At 38.6% G+C, this 25023-nt stretch overlaps 1 protein-coding gene across 1 annotated transcript in view; it reads left to right on the forward strand.

Moving 5' to 3' along the window:
- schip1 (schwannomin interacting protein 1) overlaps positions 1 to 25023 on the forward strand; it is a 154783-nt gene that overhangs the window by 39873 nt on the left and 89887 nt on the right. The window contains exons 6-8 of the mRNA XM_033976913.2: positions 4325 to 4389; positions 4585 to 4653; positions 4731 to 4866. Of these exons, the coding sequence (XP_033832804.2) occupies positions 4325 to 4389; positions 4585 to 4653; positions 4731 to 4866 (270 nt within the window). The remainder of the gene's footprint in view (positions 1 to 4324; positions 4390 to 4584; positions 4654 to 4730; positions 4867 to 25023) is intronic.

Below are 25023 nucleotides of genomic sequence, written 5' to 3' on the forward strand. Positions count from 1 at the left end.
TGCATTACTGTACTGACCTGACACGGATAATGTATTCTAATGGCCCCCCTTGAACTTTGACCTGTTTACCTTCGCTTAACGTCTTTGTCATTTCTTGGTCCCTTAGCGATGTAACTCACAATGTAACTCACACTGTAGTAGTCAGATGTTGATCACAGTAGATTTTATTTATTTTTTATTTATTACAAAATTTAAATAAGGTGTAAACAATACTCCCATGACTACATCTGATTTTCGTTTATTATTAGTTAGTCCATAATCATTTCTATGCCTAATGTCTTTGCCTTCAGTAACCCATTTACAACAGCAATAACATAGAGTATATGGACTTTGTATACAGACAGTTATTGTGTCCAGGAGCTTGTTGTATTTCTTCCAAGACCCGCAGTGCTGCTGGCCATTTTAAGATCCTACGTTAAAACTGCTCATATAATTCCTCACTTGGGCCAAATTCAATCCGTCTTGTTTTAAGTAGTTTCTTGGTCTGTTTTGTTGGGGAATAAAGGCAGGGTTAGGACCACACTGATCCCATGTGTCTGGTATCGTTCAGTTGTCATCTCTTCTCTTTTGGATTTGCTATAAATTCAACAACACCTGCTCTTATACAATCAATACAGACATGCTTGACACTGCCATAGCCCAAAATGACTATAGATTTCCTGTCCACTCTGCCACTAAATTATGTATACATCTAGTTTTTATTGAGTCAAGTTCGTGTGATTTTACTTAAGACTTCAGAGAATGTCTTTCCTAATTTTGAATTATGACACAGAGTTCACACCAAAACACAAATGCCTTTGCCTAGTATTTAAAGTGGTTTGGTACATATACTTTAATGGTAAAATGTGTACTGCAGTGGAATCAATATCTCCCATTATCGCTGTAATTGTCCTGCTGATGTCAAGGGTTTGTTCAGTGGTAAATAATGTGCAACTGATTAAAAGCCTGGGTAATTTGTCTTTGCATATATGGCTATGTTAATTTAAAACAATAGAACTGAAATAAGTCAAATAGTAATGCATCAGTAAATGAGATCAATATTCATTTTATTACTGGCATAGAATATCAGTCAGTTGTGTTTTCTCATGTTCATTTTATTTATGTTTTTTATGTAATAGCTTCATATAGGGTCATAGTAAGGGCACGAGTCTTGATAAAATCCATACTGTGATGCAAGCTTTAAGAAGATTAAAGTTTTTGGGTGGTTTTTCAGTCCAAATTTCATTCCTGCACACCGATATAGGCAAATTGAAGAAGTGTCTTTCCCAAGGTAAACAAAGGCAGACAGAGACTGAACCACTGACTTGGGGTGAGCAGTAAACTTGCATTGCAAATACCACTCATTCAGACTTCCTATATTGACTTTAATACCCAAAAACACAGCGATCTACAGAGCCTTAGTCACTGAATCTTGTCCTCTTTGCTCTTTTATATACCAGCACACACTCACTCCCTTTAATCTCTCTGACAACACAAATCTTCCCTCCGCACCGTTGTGACTTTTATAACTTCTACAAACTAAGTTAAAATGTCTGCAGCAGAGTCTGTATGTGTTAGTGACTGATTGAACGACAGATCTGTTCTGTTGAGTTTGACTTTATTTGTGTCTCAAGAGGCAATTTGAGTTTGAGTTATGTGTCTACTTCCACTTCACATTTCTTCAAACGTTACCCAGAGGAGCTGTATGCCGGGATTCCAATGGCCAAATCAGTTTGTGTAGGAAATGAAACAGTTGATGCTTAACTAATATAACATTTGGCAGATGCAGGGTGAATCCAAACCCAGGCTCCATAGACGTAGTGTGCGGGTTGCCATTTTTAACATGGAAATCAAAAGAAGTTTAAGACACAAAGTAAAGAAAAACACTTCTTTAGCGGCACCATTGATCACTCGTCAAAGGCCCTGATTCTTCCTAATGAGCCGCTTGTTCCTTTAGGGAGGAGTTGTAATGAGGAAAACATTGCCAGCCTCTGTGGGACTGGGCTAAAAGCCAAACCACATAGATATTTTGAATGTGAAAAGCATTTATTAAGAGCCATTCATGCATATAAGCCACATCAATATGCTGCTGTTGTGTTTATTAGTAGTACCAGAGCATATATTTGCAGTGGAGAAAGTATTAAAATGCAATAACTGTGAGTGTCATGAATGTTCCTTATAATATTTACTATCTTTGTATATGTGTGGGCATAATTTCCATCTATTGTATGTGTGGGCATGTGTTAGTATTTGTTATGCCTTTTTAGCTAACAAAGTACACATGCCAAAACCCATGATGTCAGTAGCACAGTGGATAGTGTGTTCCCTCACAAATTAAAATAGTTGGTTGTTTGATGCCAGGTTTGACCAGCGCACACTGTTGCTGTGCCTTTGGGGAAGACTCTTCATACACCTTGCCTTTCGGAGAAATTTGGTGAGGCATTTCTGGTGGTCATAGATTGGACATAACCAACCTACTAGCCGCCTCATTCCAAATAAGAAGTGATTATGCCTCCATCAACTCTGGCTCCAATTCATTTTACATTAGAAAATTGTTGCCCCTCTCTCTGTAACTGCTACTGTCAAGCTCGTGATTTTGGTCTTAAAATGTTTGCATAGACCCATTCTACATGATCCTGGTATTTTTATTTTACTATTGTGTCCGTAACAGCTGAACAGCTTCGCTCCAGATTGGCGTTTCTGTTGCTATGATGTTCGCGGTTGGAACTGCAAATATGAAACTCAACCCCCTATTCACTACCCTCGATGAGCTTCTATTGATTGGAGCTGAATGCTATGGATAACGACACGCTCCTTTAGTCCACTTCTTCATAGTCTATAATTCCACCCCTTTAGTGAAAAATGGTATATAAAGCTTTCAGGCCAAATAAAGCATTTACTCCTGAATTTGGTCATTTGATTTTTGTTTATTTCATTTACAATTGTATACATTTTCTCCGTGTCCTTAAAACCTTTTGCAACTTTACCACGCTCCACATATACTGCTGCATTTATTAACTGCATTGAATCATACATTGTGGTGTTGGGTACATAAAAAAGCTATAACTATCAAAGCCCGTATAATTCTTGCTACTATATAAGTGGCACCATATGTTAGTGCAGTTGTTGTTTTTTTAATAGGGAGAATATACAGTAAATCCTATTCACATATCAGCACACATGCAAAATTGTGCCTTATAAAAGATCCAATAAAACCAGTGAAGGAGTCTGGCCTGATGTGACCCTATGTGCTCGTCAGGAAGAACTGCTCTACTTAAACTTTGTTGCTCCCTTGTAATTGAATTAGTCTGCTCAATTATGTAGAGGAAGGCCTGTCCTCATTACGCAGCACTATTAAACATGGAGCGGAGGGAAGTGAGCAGCCGGTACAAAGAAAAACTACCACAACAGTTTTGGTATGTGGAGAGTAAGGAGTAAGTCTAACTGTAGACTGTCCCTGTTTTTACATCTGAGCAAAGTTTTAAAAGTTTTTTTCTGTTTTAAATTGAAACTAAGAGAAGGCAAGGTATATTTTATTGCTCCCTCGTCAGGGAAATGTATTCTCGACATTTGACCCTTCCCCATGTTCTTGAGCTCAGCTTGGTCAGGGCTACCCTAGCTGGAGGATCCCTAACCTAAAATATTGTTGTGCTTTGAACCTGACAGTAAAGATGAACTGAAAGGAGCAGCTATGTGATACCGGTCTTTAACAGGTGCTCTATGGTCGGTGAATTTCGGTTGTATTCTGTATCTTGGCTGACTCCTTTGGTTCCCCCTCCTCTTTTTGACTCCCTATCGCCTGGAAAATGCTGCTGCAGCAGAACTGACTGGAGTTTGCACTGAGGTTTACTTTGCTAACTTCAGGGGAACACAGCCCATGCCAATAATCTGCCAGTGACTGTGGAGCCCTGAGCTCAGCACTCTCAATCACTCTGATCAGCATGCACTCATACAAGTACACAACACACATTCAAATACTCCAGGATCACAATGATTTCAACAGCTTTGCACTTATATATCATGATTCACTCACTCACAGTGGCATTATGCTGATGTAGTGATGTTCTATGCATTACACTGGAAAATCTTATATTTTATTGAATGTCATTTCAGCTGTGCTCCTGTTTGTGTCCCTTAGGTTCGCCTGTTGTTGTATGACATTGATTACATTTGGAATATTTTCTTCTTGGAATACTTTCTTTTTGCCTAAAATGGTAGAGAAATTCTGAAATTAAGAACAGTTGAGAAGAGATTATTTGATATGGCAACACTGAAAACCCAATTTAGACATAGTCACTGATTAAAATTATGCACTTACCCTTTACTTTCTCTCTGTCTATCGTAGGAGCAGCTGAAGACTCTCCAGAGTGATTTGGAGCAGGTGGACAGTGGCCATTTCCAGCTGCAGAGGTCTGTTTTCTACCCATAATGCCCCAAACGCAGATACATTCACAGCACCTGGTTGTGTGCTGAAATAAGCCAATTCCCTGTAGATGGAGCCAGGCTGTTTAATTACTGATAACCCGTGCTGATTGCTCCTGTGCATTGGTGAGCATATGTGTCCTTTAAATGACCCTTCTCTCCATTTTCCCTTCAATGATGCAGTGATCACCTGACCGGAGACTTGGACAACATCAATATGAATCTACACCCCATTGAGACCAAGGTGTTGATGTGAGTATTTTTATAGCACAAATGTTTATCCTATGTTTGATTCTTGATCAAATGTATTATATTTTATATTTGTGTAGTATTCAGAGGGCCTGGCGTGACTTCCTTCAGAGACAGGAAGTGGAGAAGAGAAGCCCCTCCCCTCCATCCCTCTCCTCCTCTGACAAGATGAGCATGTCCATCAGCATGACGACCCTGTCAGATGGCAGCACCCCAGTAAGTCCTGCTTTGTTTTCACTGTTTTCCCCTTGTCTTTCACTTAAAATATGCAATTATTACACAATTACTGTTTATCTTTGACAAGACCTGAAGATAATTATCTATGTATTATATCGGTTGAATCAGGATTTTAAAGAAGGGGGTGTTTTATTTTCTGTAGGGTATTAACTGCTAACACATATTTAGATCCCCATGTTACCTTTTATTGCTTTGAAAATGCTATATTCGCAGAAAACAACATATTAAAATGTTTTATGTTTCACTTTCGTTTTGAGAGTCTGAGACCCCCCTCCCTTTGCTCTCTCTGTTATGTCACTCCCCCTTGTTTTGCGCTCATAATCAGTGTGCCTCCCGCTAATTAAACTACTGCACATCGCGTCAGGTTTGTCAAGTTGTTGTGTACAGTTTTGTATCATCATGTTTTGTATATTTATGTAGAACTGTCGTGTGGGAGCATGGATGATATAGGCTTGTGGGCTGAGTATTGCACCAAATCTATATGTACTGGTTACACGCATTTGAATAGTGCTTGTCAAATTATGGCACTAAAATGTGTTTTTTGTCAGTAGTCCATACCACTGCTTGAATTTGCATCTTTTCTATTTAGCATATATTAATGTGTATTATTCATAGTGCAGTAATTGCATTTTCTGAGACAGAAGTTTGAAAAAGTTTGGAAAGCACTACACACAAACTTCCTTTCCTGTCCAGAAGAGGGCAGCATGACCCAGGTCCTTTTCTCCATATGCAGCCTCACATCCCTCCTCTTCTCTTGTAGCACAGAGTAAATACACGAGGATTTGGCTGGCGGATTCACTCTCTCCCACACATCTATCACCACTCACACTGAGCATTGAAATCAGCCATTCTTATTCCACACACTCTCCCTTCATTTAACCAGACCGCAGTAAAGCCCAGGGATTTTCTGTTCCGGTCATTATAATTCAGCTCTGACGTTGAATTTTGCTTGCTGGATGAATAGCAAAAGTGTGTACACTTTTCTACTAATCTGTGAGACCAGAGTCAACAGGCAGGTTAAATCTGTGAGACAGCTCTGAGAGAACCATTCAGGTTTTACAAAGAAACACTTTTAACTCCAAAAGAGACTGTTTGATTTGGATTCTTGCAGATTCAAAGGTCAGATGTGTGATAAGCACAGGGGATATAGTGAGAATATCAAATATCAAAGATTTCTGTTCAGGGCCTTTTAAGGGAACATCCGACTGAGAAAAGTTATAGTATTTTTGTCAGTCTACAGCTTGTGTTTTGAATTTAATTGAACCTTCTAGGCAGTTAGTTCTTCTAGTTTAGGAAAATTGCTTTTACTCTATAGAACATAAAAAAGTAGAATTAATATGTTGAACATTTTTTTGGAAAACATACCGGAACACCAGGCCCAAGTGCCACTGATGAGCAGCCCCAACCACAGGCGACTGTGGATATGTTCAGCTTTTAAACTTTCTAACTTTATGCATAACAAGTAGATTTCTAGGCTAAATGCCCTTTCAGTAGGACATGACCTTAAAATAAGATGTACATTGCAGACCACTACTCATGACAAGAGCTGGGAACACAAGAAGAGATTTGTCCTGGATGTGTATAAAGTCATCAGCCTGTCCTATAGTGATATATAGAGACCATAGTAGTATAACAGTAAACCAGGTTGTGTCATGGTTGGTGTTAAAGAAGATCCTTGGGGATGACCAGGAAATGCTTAGCTCAGTGCCTGAGACCTGCTGACAGTGGCAGATCATCATTACTGAGAGCAGAGTAAAGTGTGTGTATACTGTATGTGTGTGCATGTACACAAGACCTTAAGGTCAAGGGAGATGGAGGAGAGAGTGAGAGAGGAGCGAGGGAAGGAAGGATGAAAAACAGATGTTGGTTTGTGGCTTGAATTGCTGATACTGTAGATTCTCCCCGGCCGGCTGCTCCTCTCCAATCACTTTTTGACCTTTTTGTTTTCAGTGATTGATCGCAGCAGCATGTGTGAAATCTTCTCTATGATCTTAACTCTCTCGCTCCTGCTTTTTGTCTTTCTGTCATATTAGCTCCTATTGCTCCTGGTATAAAGTGATACATTTATTGAACCTGACAGCTCCGCCCTCTTTGAATTTCTATCACTTTCATTTCTGTCGACTAAAGCGGTCTATATTTTGTGAATGGGGTCTTTGTTTACACACGAAGGGGGTGAGCTGCATTTTCGTGCATGAATCTGACATGGTAAGTGACTTTAAAGTGATTGAATTGGTAACCTTTGCACCTGTAGCATCAGTCATGACACTCACCGGGCACAAATCTATGGATGGATTGTCGCACAGCAAGTCCTGTGTGACAAGATCTATATTCTGTGGCTGCACAATGTAGATATTTCTAGCTCTGATATCTGCAGTGCAAATATAACTTGCTTTAAAAACATATGAAAATACCAATGTTTGAATTATTACTGTCTGTTGCTAATGTATGAGCCAATAGTTACTCATGTACTTAAAAATATGAAAAAATAAGTTAGTTAAGATTTTTGTATTTAATTAATTTTATTTGTTTTAATGCAATGCTGCTATAGCTTTGAATAGGAAACAACATCATTATAAAAACCTAAAAAAGTAAAGCTCTGTATTACAAAAATATATATATTTGTCAATTTGTCTTGCCCTTTAAGTCATTTTGATACTAATAGACCAAAATAGGCGCTCTGTTTTTATTATGTGTGAGAAATGACAACATGGCTGAAATCACATGGGTTTCATTAGGAGGAACCCAACAAAAGTCCTGCGTTTATGTCAGAGTGAATCAGCCATCTCTGTTTTATTGTTTCATAATACCGCAGCACATCAGATCTTCAGCCCCTGCGACCACCCACACACACAGACAAACATGCACAAACACGCACACACACACACGCACACACAAGACTGAAGCTTCAATTTCACTCTGTCCACATGATAGATGTTTTTATAACCAGACATGAATCCATACTGTTCAGGGGCTGCTCAAATGCTGTGTTTTCTTGACAGATTGTCAATAAATAAGCTGGAGACAAGCAATAAAAGCCCACATATATTACACTAAGGACGGGTTTTAATTTTACACTGTTTAACAGTAAATTTTGATATGAAATTATGACTTGTTTTTGCATAGTCTTGTAGATGCTGTTGCGGTTGTTTTCAGGAGCTGTCCATGAATTTGGTGCTGATTTGGGATGTATATGTGGTAGTGATGGGGAAACACCACTAGAGGGTGGTGTTGTGCTGCTATCGTCTATTCCGTTTGCATATAAATATTGTATTTTTCATATAAATATTGTAATTTTCATATAAATATTGTCATTGTTTAACATACTCAGAATCTTACTTCAACTTTTACTTCTTAGGAAATAATCAAGTGACTGTGATGTAGCTATTACAGCCTTTTCAAGCAAAAACTTAGTATCCTTGATCATTTACAATAACTGAATAAGCAATTTACCAGTTGTTGCTTGTGTTTCCTTTAATATTTTGTTTTTCTAATATGCAAATAAATCTAAATACATCCTTCAAAAATACATTTTTGAAGTACCATTTCTTGATTCACCATGTATCAATTCCACCTAATCATTTTTGCAGATTTTGATTAAGCTAGCATATCTGATTAAGTCTAAGCATCCACTGTGCTAATGTTTTGGTAAGTGAAATGGACAGATCAGGTCTGACCATCTGGTGCTCATAGGTGCTGTGAGACCCGGTGAGCCAGGCCAGTCTTCTGTCTGCCAGCTGTCAGGTGTCTCCTCCGTAATAACTTCATCAATGATCGCAATATTTCTTTATCAGGTCGTGCAGTTGCAGTAGTTGTAGGAATCTGGCCTGGAAGATAAAGGAGGCTAGAAACTAAGTGTATTTTAAGTACCGCAATAAACATAAAAACTGGACATGATAAAATACTACTTTCTTTAGTGATAATGTAATTTTAATTGCTTGTAAATCTCTCTGTTAATGGTGCTGTCCTTAAGTAACCCACTAAATGCAGTACAAATTCAACTTGATCCAAGCTTTCCGACTGTAACTGATTATAACCAGCAGGATGCACAGAATGTTCTCCCTCGAATTCCATTATATCTTTGTAATCCGGCACCAACTGTCACGGAGCTGGCATTTTTAATCTAATTCAGACTATTTACAAATCTGGGCAGCATTGTATGTAGAGATTAGTAGACTTTGTGTGTGTGAATGTAAACACGAAGACCGATCACCTTACATCAACTGGTATTTTGAACAACGAGAGATTAAGTCTTCTTGGTGGTATTGCTAGGTGAGGTAAATTAGGCAAGTGAATATGCTGCTGTCAAAGTGCTCTGTATCCCGCAAATATTGTCCAAAGATAAAACAGTAGTGATGCGGCTGTAATCTAGTTTGCTAAATGCATTCTTTTGATTTACTGGCATAATTGTATATCATAAATGTTCCACAAAGCACGTTGCATTTGTTTCCTGCAACCAGTTGTGTTGCTGCATAATTGCACCTAATTGTGTTTTTTTATTGAAACGAAGACTATCCTATCATTTCTGTAGCAAACTAACTTTGCTCATCTTGCTGTTCTGCCCCAGACATTTTTAAAAAGCCATTTCCAGTCTCCACCGTAGACCAAAATATCCCCGCAATGATTTATGGTAATTATGCAAATGCAACATAAGGCTTTGCAGATTAATACTAACCCCACCAATCTATTCATGACTGAGGATGTGTGTAGCTGGATACGTCTTACAATCCTGTTACAGTAATACGTCCAGAAAATGTAAAAAGCTTGGGCGGACGATTAGGGATTTCCTTGAATTGGTTTAGTGAAGCTTTATGGGTGATAGTGAGTCTTAAGTCTTGTCAGAATCAAATTGTTTTATGAATTGATGGTTACTTTTTGTATGTTAAAAAATGCAGAAATAGACCCCTCAGTTAGTGTGATTCAGAGGCAAATGGTCTGTGGTTGAGGTAATGGTCCGTGTCTAAACCATAAACTGTACATACATGGACGTTGCTAACCTGCTAGTGACCACATTCGAAATAGGAAGTGATTATGGCTCCTTTCTTCTCTGGCTCCAATTCACTTTACATTAGAAAGCTGTCACCCCTCTGTCTGTAACTCCTGCTGTCATGCTAATCATTAACCCGTTCTAGATGACCCTGGATTTTATTTCACTTTTGTGTCCATAATGCGGGATAACAACATTAATAACAGACAAATCAGCTGCCTTCTTTCCCTCAGGTCGCTCCCGCCAGGTTTGATTGACAACGTTGCTATGCGCCCGCTCCCTGCTAAATCAATGGTGCATGCAGGACAACAGCTTTGCTCCAGATTGGCTCTTTGGTTATAATACTCACGGTCGGACTTCCAGCTACAGAACTCGGCTCCAAATTCGCCCCTATAACTACGAGCCTCAATGAGCTTAATTTGACTGGAGCCGAGTCCGCTTTTTTATACAGTCTATGGTCTAAACGGTGACTCCAGAAAATGTCATGATAAAAATAAAATACTGTATTATCTTGTGTTTGCCTATAGCCTTCACAACACTATTAAGTTTGAAAGTTCCTGTTCTCTCCTGTGTCTAAGATAGGCCATTCTGATTGACAGCTTTGGCAAGATGGAGGAGGACCGCAGTGACAGAGCAGCCACCATATTGATTGACAGAATCATTAGCCTCTGCGCCCTGTCACCTTTTCCTATGTGAGCCAACTCGATCCAAACCCCACAAAACTCACCATCTCTCATTAGAAAGTAATTAAAATGTCTCAGATTGCTAATTATATAGTTTCTACCTTAGCTTTATTTATATTTTTATATCCATGTATGGAGCAGCCTGCGGACATGAAGGACATCAGTGACTATCATAATTATGTATGAATGAGGGGCTTTGCCTGATGATGTGTGTTGGGCCAGTGGGCTCTGACTGAGTACTAATCACGTGCCAGCACCTGTCAGCTCCAACATGGGCCCGTTCACACTTGGGACCCGCCATGTCATACGTCCTGAGGGTTGTGTAATGTATAGGCCCCCTAACTAGTATGTATGGGATCTACTGTATGTATCTACTGTATATATATAGATTATGAAATGCTTAGCTATGCAAAAAAGCCTTGAAGATGTATGAAGAATGTTACATTTTCCATCATAATCATGCTTTTAAAAATGTATAAACTATAAAATGTACGCACGTGTCATTCATGCAAAAGTTATTCAAATCCTTGCCCTATTTTTAAGGCAAGCAAATTATGCCAAGGTCCAAGAATGCGCATGATAAATTGCACTGCATTGCCTTCAAGTGTCAGTAAGCTGTCTTAATTGTTACCTTAGAATACCTTTGAAAATCATCCAGGTCTTTCTATATGTGACGTCATTTTTTGTGCACTACCTACAACTAACCAGACGGGGGCGCTGTTCTGCTTTTGTAAAGACATTTTTTTACACAGAGTACAGTAATACACATTATGGTATTATTGTTTTATTAATCTTTTAAGTACTTTAATGTTAGGGGGGCTTTGGTGTTGTTAAAAAAAAGAGGAGACCTACTTCAATCTCTGGTTATTTTAGTCAAGGGCCTCTTCTGCACTTAAAGTAATCCATTATCAATCTATTTGTAATTAAGGAAGCGATGTATTTGATTGTAGTGGTTTGTCTAGTACACTGCACCTCCTGAGTCTTTTTCTTCTCCCCGCCTACCTCTCCTTGTGCCTTTTAATTTCACAGCACTTCAATTAAATATTAAAGTGTTGGAGGATTACATCAGACTAGAGAACTGCATCTGCTGGGGTCTTTAGCACACATCTTATGTAGAACAGTGTACAGTATATAACATTTAGGTTATGTAAAACAACAACTAAATTATAAAAGTTACATTTGAGTGAGTATGGCTTTGTACTATAGTCCCCACCTCCCTGCCCTACCTTATCCTGCTGCAAACTGTGTTAACTACAAGATGTCTCATGAATAGTGCAGTGCCTGGTCCTGCAGTGTGCGTGTATGTAAATTTCAGCAGATTCAGAGAGTAGGACCTGTTTAAAAACATCCACGAGACAATAGAAATGTACAAGATTTGACTGCAGTTATGCCATGCAGAAAAAAACATCCTTGAGCCATAATGAACAGTATACAACTTCTCTAGTGTAATTTCATTAGTTTATAGAGCGTGGGATTATGTTGTCATACCTTATGGAATTTTCAGTTGTGTAAATATAAATGAAATGTTAAAGAAATGGAGAATTTAGGATGTTAATTACTAAACTTAATACTATAGCGCCACAATACTTTTAATGAATGCTATAATTTATCTTTCTTTTTCGTAAACCGAGAATCTATCTATAACCTATACTGTTGAGAGGCTCTAGCGTACCGCCATGAATCCTTCAAGATGAAACGGCCGCTGCCATATTTATTGCACTTTTATGTGTAATCAAATTTGATTGGATACAGTCCTGAACCTTGTCCTGTTAAACTCCAGTGGGCTTGGTTGTCAATCAAACAATACAATGCAATCATTCAGTGGTAAACAGATGGGAAAGTTAAGTTTGGGGTTAAAAAAGTTACATATTTAACATCTTTGTTGCGGCTCAAAATACTCATCAATAGGGAAAACTTGGATGACATATAATCTATCTGAAAACAAAAGTGTGTTATTAAAATGATTAAAATTGTAGTGGTTCCTGAGCTAAGTGAACATCTGCCTATCTGATTGTCGGTTTGGCATGTTTACCAACAACATCACAATTAGTATGGAGTCTACATTACTCTGGTTCGCTAATTGCTGTATTGAATATTCATGCACGGTACTGGAGTGGAATTTGTCCCATCTACATGACTCCACAATGACTGAACAAGAAGGGAGTTACTATGGCTCATTAATTCTGTGTCGACTTCTTGTAGGATCCCACCTGAGTAGATGCCGAACAGAAAAGGTGTTTTGTGCCTATATGTAACAAGCTGTACCTTTTTTTAAAACAAGCTCAGCGGCAATCATGTTTAGCTGTCAGGTTGCACAAATAAACAAACTCGACATATGGCTCCACTTACATACAGAACATGCCAACAACAGAGACTCAGGAGTGTGCAGCGGAGTTGTATGTGACAAGATTGCGAACATGTACGCCACAGAACTGGAAGGATTTTCATGTCTGTGTGGCAAAGGGTGCAAAGGAACAGCCCGCAGCACAGTGCATATCCAGCTTCATTTAACAGGCTCTAGTCTCTATTATCAGCACCATCATTATTCCTGCCCTTGCTTCCTTTGTCTTCTTAGGTTCACCAAAATATCAACACAGAACTCAAAAACAGAAGTATGTTGTAAGCGATTTAACTTTTTGGAAATTCTTGAAATGCATGCTAATGAATATACTATAGGAGTACAAAAGTTGAACTTTGTGTTTTAAGTTGTTGAGTTCAGAATTCAAAACAATGATTTAACTGAAGTATCAAAGTAATAAAAAATCATGCAAAAATACTAGACAAGGCGACGTGGTGCCTGCTTCTGACAGTTTGCACCAGTACAATTGAAGTATTGGTCAAATGAAGGGGACAAATTTGGTCATAAGGGCAATAAAGTGCACCTTAACCTTAGCTTTTTGGAAGAAATTGTACTGTTCTCTGTGCAGTTTCAAAATATGGTTTATGCTCGGAAGTCAGGTGGCTACAGCATTAGTAAAGGCAGTATCAGTGTGCTCTTTTTATTAGTCTACTTGCATTTTGCCTTTTATAAGTTTACTATTTACTTTCACTTTTGCAACCAGCTATAAAAAGTCTATAAAAACATCTTAAATTTGTTTTGTACCCGCACATAAGTTGGGTTCGGGTCTGCAGAAGCTAGTTAACATTCAACAAGCCTTTAGTTCATGTCGGAGACTCCATTCAAACCGCTGTTCCTGCTCTGCTTCAATAACATTTGATCAAAACTGTCCGTGTTGTCATTCAAGTCGAACAGTACTAGTGCCTATTCATCCCTATGAGGCCGTGCTAATAGTGAGAGGAGCTGCTGGGGCGTGGAGCGCTGTGTTACACTGAAGTGCCTCTCAAACACACTGTTCTCTCAGATGTGACCGTCTAAGCCCCGCGTCTGATTAAACACTGAACAGTCAGTCTTTTGGAGTTCCACAGGGACCAGATTGGGATTTTGTTTCTCGGTTTATTGGTTTGGTATTTAGACTTTAGGAGATTCTGTCAGCTTTTCCCTTCCAGCGTCACTACTGCAAAACTCCTTTCTAGGGTGCAGGATTTGAACATTGATTTAGCCTGTCCTTGAACAAACCTTTTTGTTTTATTGTAGTTTCAAACAGGCTCATAGTGTACAATAACCAGTGATTTATGCTGCAGGAAGATGTAAAGCAATTTATTTCATTTCATATTTTATTTTTGTCCACGTTTTTCTTGTTTCTAGGGTGACACATCAATTTTATTTGGGTTTGGAGCCAACTTAATGGTCTGTGTTTTGGCTGTCCCTCCTACTTTCTGTTCAGATGAATTAGCTTCTGGAACTAGACCACAGAGCGCATCAGCTTCTTTGGGACGTGCCAATCACATCGTTAATTTGTAGTGCGTGTCTCTTGAAAGCAGAAATGTGCTCAAATATCTTTCATTCATTCTCTTACCTCAGATTACCTTACATTTACAGTTTAATTCTTCGTTTGTTCATTCTAAATCTTTGTTCTTTCTCACTACGCTGGTATTTTCTTTCTTTTTTACTTTTGATACAAATGGGCCATACATTTCTCTGTCATTATATTATATATTTTATGACCTGTACTTATCCTGGAAAAGTCCAACTGAGAAATAAAGACCAGACATGGGTCCTCGTCTATGTGTTTTAGTGATATGGAAAATCTGATAGTAATAATGGTGCAAGCAGTAAGGATCCAACTAGGAGAAAACTTGAATGTTGTACTGAGGATTGGTGAAATGAAATAAGGTAGGAAAAGCCTATTATCCTTCCCACTGAGTGCTCTGTTCTCTGGAGAGAAATAAAGTGATTTGTGATTAATGAAAAGATGTCCCCCCTCCTCTCCCTAAGCCAACTTTGTCTGAGCAAAATCCATCTTCATAATGTGTTGGGAACGATTATGGGGCTGATAAACACAAGAATCAGCAACACAGAGTATTGTAATCACATAAGCACTATGGGCCAGAGCAGATAGCATGGTATCGCTAAGTAAACCACTTACAAAGTTGCAGCCACCTCCTTTTGCCAAGTACACTTAAAAAAGCGCTTTAACTTGAGCCTGTAATAGCACTGTGATATGGGTGCAAAAGTGCTGATGGTGCATCGTTTGTGAGCGTTTTAAGGAGACGTATGGGAGGCAAAGAGGGACATTTTTTCTCCTTTATGGCTCATGAGCTTGGTAAACTGATATCATCTGAAGTGTCCTTATACCTAGAGCACTTGAACACACAAACACACATATATGGATACGCGAAGCTAGCGTAGGTCACCGTGTGCTTATCAACAACAACAGTAATAAAAATAAGGTGAATGAAGCGCAAATTTAAAGTGAGAGAAGTTGGTTTGTCAGATCCTCCAGTAGTACAGCTATGCTAAGATGAAGGCTAATGGTTGCAGGTAAGAGATTACACGTATAGGTCATGACCATATGCTGCACAGAACTTATAACAAACAAACTTGTCTATTTTAAATTATCGTTTCTCATTCATCACAAGCTTTATGGAAGTTTAAGTAAATACTTCCGATACAACTATTTTGACTATTCAGTGAGTTGTACCATTTGTCATGTGCATTGCCTATTTACACACACACAGATTTATGAAATATGTGAAAAATGTACTCATAATTACTTATATTTTCTACTTTCATTGCAGTATTTCCATGAGGTTATCATTACTGTATTCATATGTCAAATATATTTCTCACTTGTTCTAAGAATCTATTCAACACCATCATCACTAAGCCCAGCCCGTTTCAATAAATCTTTAGCTTTACCTTACGGGCCCCACAAAACTAGGTCTGGTCTCTCTTCATTAATGTAAATGGGGCAAGGTGTCTTTAAAACGCCCCATAGCACTACAAAATACATCTTCCAAATGGCCATAAAGTTGTTTCATCATCTACACAGGGCTGGAGATGTAATATTCATTAGGATGGGCAGAGTATCACACTAAACTTTACACCTCATCACTATGTCAGTTTCTTTTATTGCATTTTAGTTCACTTTAAGTTCCCTTCTGTGGCACATGTTGCTCTTAATGCTGACAATTGGGTTTTCTTACAACTTCCTGAATGGCACCAGACCAGACTAGTAGTGCATATCCTCATCTCTTGTCTCGATAGATACACGCGCCATATTCACCGCTTTGATATGACAGCTTTCCTCCTCTGCATTCTCAAAACCACTTCACGGGTTCACGAACTCTGAGGAAACTAGAGGCAAGAGATATAAAGAGGAAAAGCAATGTATGATGGGTAGATGCTATATGTTGGCAGGAACATGAAAGGTAAGATGAGAAGATGCTTGCAGTACGGCTTTGATCGGGGGACATTTTTTAGCGGTTCCTGCAGGGAAGAGGGCTGAGGTTTAGCTGAGAAAGAACATCCTGTCACTCTTAAAATAGTCATTTAAAGTCGTAGTAGTAAGGAGAGTCACATGGGAGTATAGGTAAAAAGTTCAGCGGGTATGAATAGGTAGAAACTCGCAAAGATGGAGTACTTATCCTCTATTTGGTATATTTTTCCTGTAGTTGTTGGAAACCATCTTGAGTGTGGCATCTCACATACATTCGTGCTATTAATTTATTGTCTGTTTTTTGTGTGCGTGGCATCTGTTTAGCTTTTAAATATAAACATATATTTCATCGGATCATTTCCAGTAAATAGGAAAATGAAAATGACTCATGACTCAAGTTCTCATTGGTGTACTGTTCTAACCCCAGCCCATCTACCACTCTGCATTTCTCTATTATGTTTAATTTGCATGCATTTCAAAGTACTTTACAAACTCGATGCCGCTTCTTTCATTGTACAACGTGGGATTACTCTGCGCAGGCCTCGTGCTTTGTTCATCTCAGCTGTGTGGGCTTCCAATAAAGATCCATCTTATTCTCACAGTTTGAAGTTTCTGTGGTTCGAATCAATGTCATATTTCAGATCGGTAATTAAATGACAAATGAGAATGCAGATCCTTGATGCAATCTACTATACTGGAGTGTGGGATACTGTGTACAAACGTGTAGCTCTCTGTTGGAGGCCCATAGTCAAATCTGATCGAATTGAACAGCCTCAGATCGTATTTCTCATGCAGATTAAGTATGCCGTTACATAATCGTGAAAGTGTGGGCAATTAGATTTAAAGTTGTGTTCCTATAACTACAAATTGGGATACTTTTTAACTTTTTTACTCAACAACGTGCTCTGATCTCACCACTTTAAACACATAACCCATATGAAACGGGCAGAGCTTGTCTTTTTACCTCTTTATTATTATTAGTTTACGATTATATCATCCCATCGTTAATAATTGCTGTCTTAAACCGCATATTTCCTTGTGTCATTGGGGGTTTAGCTAACACAAATCACAAAGGCTGCAGGATTAGGTACAGCTTTGTATTGCTGCTAACCTCCAAAAGCCGTAATACTATTGTTTAAAATGGCGCTATCACATGTTGCTGGGATTAGCCTGCTCTGAATGGTGTCAAAGCATTACATTTATCATTTACAAGCTCAACGTAATCCCTGCCACACATACATTGTGCGTTGACTCCGCTCATACTAGCAGCACTTATCTTTCAACGCAGTCCATCTTATTCTCGTTCCTGTGTGTTCTTTATGCAAACAGCACACAGGACAAATGCTGAAAGGAAGAAGGGAAGAGTGTCGTTTGGTACTTGCGATATAGACGTAAATGCGCCAAATTAAGAAGATGGACCGTCTGAAATTACACTTACGACAAAGATGAAAACAAATGTTCAAAGAGGGTCACACTACCAAAACGAATAACACTAATGCTAAAAAATAAAAGAGTGGGAGAAGAAATGACTTATGGAATATGTAATGAATAATCTCTAAGACACCAGTAGCTGCCAGATTGCATAGTTAAGGCCAATCCATCACTAAAAAGAAAAAAAAAAATGAATAGGCTATTCCCTCTGGCAGAGATCTGAATACAGAAGGACTTGAGTGAGTGTGGACTTAATTACACTATATCTGGTGTGCGATCTGGCCTCCTGTCTGAGCGGCATCAGATGAGTGCGTCGAGCGCAGTCTAATGAAATAAGACGGAAAGACACAGGCAGAGAGGTTATAATGGGAGGTGCTGAGAATAATGTCATCATCGGGGTCTTTATGAAGTGTTCACATGTGCCCACATGCAGCAGGCATATCAGGAGGGACCACCTAGTGCAGTGTGTGGTGTACAGTATGCGAGAAAACAATAGAGACATGACCTGATTAGAAAGCAGGTGAAAGCGGGGCTGTATTTCATATTATTTACTTACCAAAATGTGAGTGTCTCTAGTATAGTGTCATCACAATACTAAAATTTCAAACCCAATTTTGATACTAAATAAGAGACTCGATATCCAAATGATACTTTGAAAAGCTTGTTGCAATTTCCACACAAAATATTTTTCATTTGTATATTTGTTTATTGGTCTTACATTAGTTCTTATACAACTCAAGATGAAACTGTTTTTTAGCCGTATGTTGTGAATCATTTGAAAATAAATGCATCTACCATATCTAAAAACAATACCTTAATGTCACCTTAATGTGCTTACATGTTGGTTCTTCTCTTGGTTGTTGTGGTTGCATACTCTGCTCTTACTCTAAGCCCATAGTTTACTCAAGACTATTACATCTCTCTAGAGGTTGACCCTGGTAGGACAGATAATCCTTAATTAATCTTCCAAAGCATTAAACGGTTCACTTTAGGTGGACCAGCAACCCCGAAAATAAGCGTTCAACAAGAAGTGACCATTTCCTCTTGAGTATAGATGCTTATATGAACAGTTGTGTTTAGCGCTGTTAAGTTCATCTAAGCATGTTCGTCTGTAGTAGTATGTGTGGTGTTCCAGAGGACGGTAATTGCGTCAGAACTGAGCATGAAAAATGGAGATCCCCATAGGAGCTCAATAATTAGTCAGTGAAAGGCAGAGGCGTTCACCCTTGTTCTCCCCGTGTCCTGAGCTCTGTCCTGGATACTAAATACACCTCCTGACTCTTTGGACTATTCCCAGTCTTCCTGTCAGCCGTCATTTCTTCTTCTCAATGATTTCAAATGCCAAGTCTCTAAACCCTGTGATGATGTGCCCCGTGGTTTTTACTCCTCTAAGAACATTCACGGCTTCTCATTTTCTCTCCCTGTTTGTTTAAACTGAATGCCTGAGCATGCTTTTGATGCACTCACCCTTTAAGAGAGGAATCAGCACTTTGTTAAAATGGTCTCATGGTTACGGAGTGCTTGGAGCTATGCAGTATAATAAAGAAATTAGCATTCAAACTAAATAGCTTTTAGTTACAGCTTTGTGAAAGTGACTGGAAAGCTGTGGCCATAACTGGTTGCCCTCGTTTCATATTTTACATAGAAATGATTCAGTTGTTACTGCTGGTAAACGTATTCTATTATTTGTTGGACGAGCCATTAAAGGAAAAGATTGTTGAGGTTGTCCAACAAAAATAAACTAATGTATAATAGAAATTCAAAAGAAATATTAATTCAAATGAAACTAGTGTCATTCTAATAACTGTAATTTTACTCAAATGATTTGCTTTTTTCCAATCATTTTCTAAATAATTATTACTGCTGGCAGAGTCAGTCAGAGAGGGGCCAATGTGCATAAAGACAAATGAGTAGACTTCCAAATTGGCTTTGGTTGACTGTAATTTCAGCTGAATCATTTTGAGAATATGAAAGTATTTCATTAGCAGCCATTGCATTATGTTCTACATATAACTAAAAGCTCTTTGGCTCATACAGTGTTTAATTATAGTGTAATTCTAAACATCATATCACATCAAACCCTTTTAAGCTCTGTAATGTAGTTATTTATTATAGAAATACATAACACATTGTGAACAGAACAAAATGTTAAACATTCACGATGAGCTAGATGTTGTCTCCATAGTTCATTTGTTCCTAAAGCTGTTTTGGTCTGAACTCTGAACTGAGTTTCCTGTCCTAAAAGGTTTCCATATTAAGTGTTGATGCTAAACGTGCACATGGACAGTGAGCACGTGCGGAGTCCATCACGTGCCTGTCATTCTGGTTTAAATATGCATATAATACTTCTGGGAAACTAATCAGGAACTAGAATATTCTTTTGCAAAGCTTAGAGGAAATCCCTTCTTGTTTATTCATCTGCTTGGATGATACAGATGAAATTCCAGTCTTCACTCGTTTGTGGCATGTTTGGAAATGACACTTTTTATTGTTTCCACACCAGGGACAATAATTGTAAAATCATATTATTGTCTGGAGTCGGTGAGTCTTCCTGCTCGTGTGACTTACATCCAAAGCTCTGTGTTCTCTTTGGTGCAGAGGAGAGCTGAGGTCAGTTTTTGAAGTCGTCATCTCAGCACTCCCCTCAGACCCGCCTAAACTGTTTTGATTGAAGCTGACAGCTGCCGATAGTTCTGGATTTCTGGCCTTTTGTTTTGTGCATACGTCTCTCTATGCACCAGCCAGGTCTCCAGTCATTAGGATCCCATCCAAGTCCGCCCGAGCTCTCATCTCTCATTTAGCCTGATGGACATCCACTCAGAGAAGCACCCAAAGGAGATGCGTCCCTTTGAGCCTGTCCTTGTCTGTTGGAGCGTGGTCTTCTCGGTATAAGACGTGCTTGTCCTGGAGCAGGCCAAGGACAATAGGTGTCAATACTTATTTTCTCCCCATTCATTTTAATCACACGTTTTATTCCCAACACAACAGATCAATACTGTCCGGTTATGCTGTTGTCTTTTGACCACTTCATGCAACGATGCTAAACAACAATCAGGTATAACATATCACTATCAGCTTAGTAGTGGGTGTATTGTATGCTGTCCACCTGCTAGAGCAAAAAAGAACTGCTACTATTTTTATCTATCTATGATTAAAAAAGGGACAATAAATGGAACAATTCTCTCATTTGTCTGATACATCAACTAATTTTAAAAGGCTTTTTTTTACATATTTCTGTTGAATTGCCATCTGGTGATTATTGTTACTGGGATACTCCAAAAACATTGAGATATTTATTCGTGCTAACTTGGTCAGCATTTTGATTTACAATAACATGCTTCCAACACATCCGTTCTGATAGGAAATATTCAATTTGTGCCTAATTAATCCCACCCGCCGCTGTCATTAATCGTGTCTGGTTTGGTGAAGCAGCCGTCATTGTAATCTTATTTTAATAAATGACACTGATGATAATTAAAAAGTATTATCTGTCAGAACTAAAGCAAAGAAAGCATCTTATTTATCAAGGGATTTCTGCTGGGTATAGTGTTCTGGCAAGGTCTTCCAAATCTCATAAGTATCATGTAGCAATGCTGGATAATTAGTTATTGAATAATCCACAGGTAATATTAATTATTCAATGTTTACTGTTCTTATATCAGTTACTTACAGACGGTCTATATAGGCTGTTGTTTTCTTTGCTGCATTGAAGGAGGCCATTATATGGAATAAATAATGTGGTAATTTGGCAGACTCTAATATATTCTATATGCAGCTGCAATAATGCTGGCACTGCGCCTCTGGCAATTATGTCTAAACGCTATACAGATGAGTCCTTGTTTCAAATAATAAGCTCCTTGGTGGATTCCTAAGCTTACTTCAGTATACAGTGAAACCCAATGCGCTGTGTACTCTTTTTTGCATTCTTACACATGTGCTTATTCAGATGTTTTGTTTTTTTCAGTTATGTGTAAAAGTTTTAGTATTGAAATGTTGCCAGTTTCCAGCAAAGACGATGAGAAAGAAAATGTGCATGTCCCGGATGTATAGAACACCATCTTTACCATTAATTTGGCAGAGGCAGTGTGGTATTTTTGTGTTTGTGTGTCTTCTTATACATTGATCGACCCTTTTGTTGCCTTAAAGTAAGTATTTTGCACAGTTGCCTTCTTGTACCTGCCATCAAAAACTAGCCCAGACAGTAAGGAGTAAAAGACAACAAACCATATGGGAAAGAAAGGCTTTACAATAGGATAGTGGAGAATCATCATGTTTCACTTCAGTCTACAGACATCATACTTCCCTCTCCAATTAAACCCCAACAAGAGCTGCGTGCAGACAGAATGGAGGCACTCGGCTGTAAGACCCTCAATACCTCCCACAGGTCCAGTTTTTCTCAGGATCAGCGCAAGTAGAGCAACCCAGAATGCCCAGCCCATTTTGTCAAGAAAGAGAAGAAAGCTACACTTGCAGACTCCCTGGTTTTAACACGACGCAACTGCATCCTTTAGCAGAACCAAATGAGCTCCATGAGGACAGAACAGGAGTTAGTGGATTTACACAGACACTTTCAGCGCAACCAAATGGGTCTGAGATGTAATCAGGCCTTCTACCACAAGAGACAACCCTCCTCTGCACTTTGTCTGGACCGTATAGTTAGAAGAGGATAAAGCGTGTAAAGAAAAGTGTGTCCTGGGTGAAAGAGACAGCAGCTGTATGTGAATTTATTCTGTCATTAGTGTTTTAGAATTGGGCGATCATTTTGGATAGAGGGCAAGGGTCTATTTGTGGGTTTTAGCTTTGTGTTTATAGGTGCCATTTTGAGCATCGTTTAAATGAGATAATAATCAGTTTTGACTTGCTAATTTCTATGGCAAGTGAATGGATAAAGGCTAACTCTATGGGAGATTCACAAACTTGCCATTTTAAACATACCCTTTTTTTATTTTTTTTTTTCATTTTCATAGACAAATTAATGACAGAGATACTGACATCTTCATTTGACAGTGAAAAGACATTTTTTACCATACAATTTTGACCCGCCCTCCAGATTTAGATTGTTGTGATGTCGTCTGAACTCCATCTATATAGCAGCTATTTATGTGCAATGTCCCGATGCAAATGTTCAGATGTCATATTCTTTTAAACTGTCAGTTGCATAAAATTTAAAATAATGCAAGTAATCATCTACACATCAACTCAGGATGTGTCCCCTTTAGGCATGTAGCTACTCATATTGGCCCCAGTCTCAGAAAACAAATAAACTTTTGACATGCAAGGTACTATATATACAATTATGAATACGCTGTATGGCAGTAACTATGCATTATTGTCTTGCTCTGTAAATGATTTTGAATACATTACAATACTAAAGGAATATTATGCTGCAAATGAGCAAGACTGGCTGATGACTCACTCTCCCTCTGACTGTTCTCATAAATCACTGCATTTATGTAATTTCCCATCATGGGCCTTCAGCTGGGTATTTGAGCCTGTCATTGTCCTGGAAGTGCAAAGTGAATTCTAATGCTTAAACGGATTGGATTGGTGGATATGAAGTTGATTGGAGTTTCCTGGTTCTTGCTGTTAAAAGATGGCTGTGTCTGCCTCGTGTGTGTGTACGTGTGTGTGCGTGTGTGTGGATTGTTGCTAGGATGCACATCTCTCTTAGAAGGAAATGAAATCTGGATGATGGCATGTAGCTCAGATCAATTAATCCTGTGTGACATTTGGGCAGAGTGAGACTCATATACTGATATATAGCAATGACAGGACACTATTTCTAACAGTCGTTTTAGCACTGTGAGATTTTAGCCTCCAACTGGTTCTATTTATATATCTGACCTTTACTACAGAAAGTGTGGTTCTGTTCAAATACCCAGGCCAGAAATACTCTATATATAAAAAGAAACATTAGCCAGAGTGAATGAATCGTTTCATAATTGAAGAAACTGACAGGTAAGACGTCAGAAATGCAATTTACTTGACAAAATATCACCTCTCGTAGCCTAGACACAGGTGAGAGTAAAGAGGAGTAAATCGAGAGGCTGAGGTGACTTATGGTTTTGCTACTGCGGAAAAAGAAATGATGATTAAATTTACGTTTCAACTTAATTTAGTGCTATAACCTACAAGTAATAATGCATTGGCTTTACATAGACACACAAAGCACGTTAAATTGCATTATTCATTCACTCCACACTTGATAATGCTAAGCTTCTGTTCAGCCACAGCTGCCCTGGGGTAGACTGGTGCAAGCCTGATCGATGAAGTATCTTGCCTAGGGACCGTAGACTGTATATGTAAATGGACATAGCTAACCTGCTAGCATTCCAAATAGGAAGTGATCATGGATGCTCTTCCGGCTCCATTGACTCCGGCTCCAATTCACAACTGTCGTCCCTCTCTCTGTAAATTGTCCACTTAAATCAAAATATGAACATTAATAAAAGGCAAATCGGCGGCCTTCTTTCCCCGAGGTCACTCCCACTAGCCTTAGCAACAGGTTTGATTGACAGCGTTGCTAAGCTCCCGCCGACTGTTATCTTCAGCAGCCTCGCTCCTGATTGGCTCTATGGACACAGCAACAGTTTCCACTAGAGCCACTGCGGCCCCACTGTTGACACCTGGTATTCCCAGATCGACGACATCGGGCATTGACAAGGTGTTATGGCCAGAAGTGATTAAATTTAGACAAAATAACTTTACTTTGTTGAGACCTATTTGGCAGACATGTATTTTTTATGTTCTTATTTTCAATTGATTTCATAGTTGAAGGACACCATAATAGATTTTGTTTGAAGTGCTTCTTCTTCATTATCTGCTTTGTAAGAGAAATATTGAAGAACAGAGGAATGCAGAAAGCCTGACGTAAACCTCCATCAATATCACATCAGTGCTAATTATTTTTATAGCAAATGATATGACACAGTAGTTTGTCTCCTTTACCTCTCAATCGCTTTCAGCTGGATCTTATTTAATGTCTCGCCAGCAGCAATGGGAATTAACTGAACTATGAATGCATTTAATGGCTTCTGTGAAAATTGTAGTGTGATGAATTGAGAATATTAAAACGTAAAATAAAACTTCAATTGTACGAGTGCTGTATACCTTCAATGCATTCATTTTAGTCAGAATTTTTATAGTAATTCAGATTAAAAAATATGTTCTCCTGATTCTAGTATGAGTCAAACATGCTTTACAATCTGTTGTGATGTGTGTTTTCAAAGGAACATTTCATACACCATAGTTATAAAGC

Source organism: Periophthalmus magnuspinnatus, chromosome 13 (assembly GCF_009829125.3).
Source record: "Periophthalmus magnuspinnatus isolate fPerMag1 chromosome 13, fPerMag1.2.pri, whole genome shotgun sequence".
In the NCBI taxonomy this organism is placed as follows: Eukaryota; Metazoa; Chordata; class Actinopteri; order Gobiiformes; family Gobiidae; genus Periophthalmus; species Periophthalmus magnuspinnatus.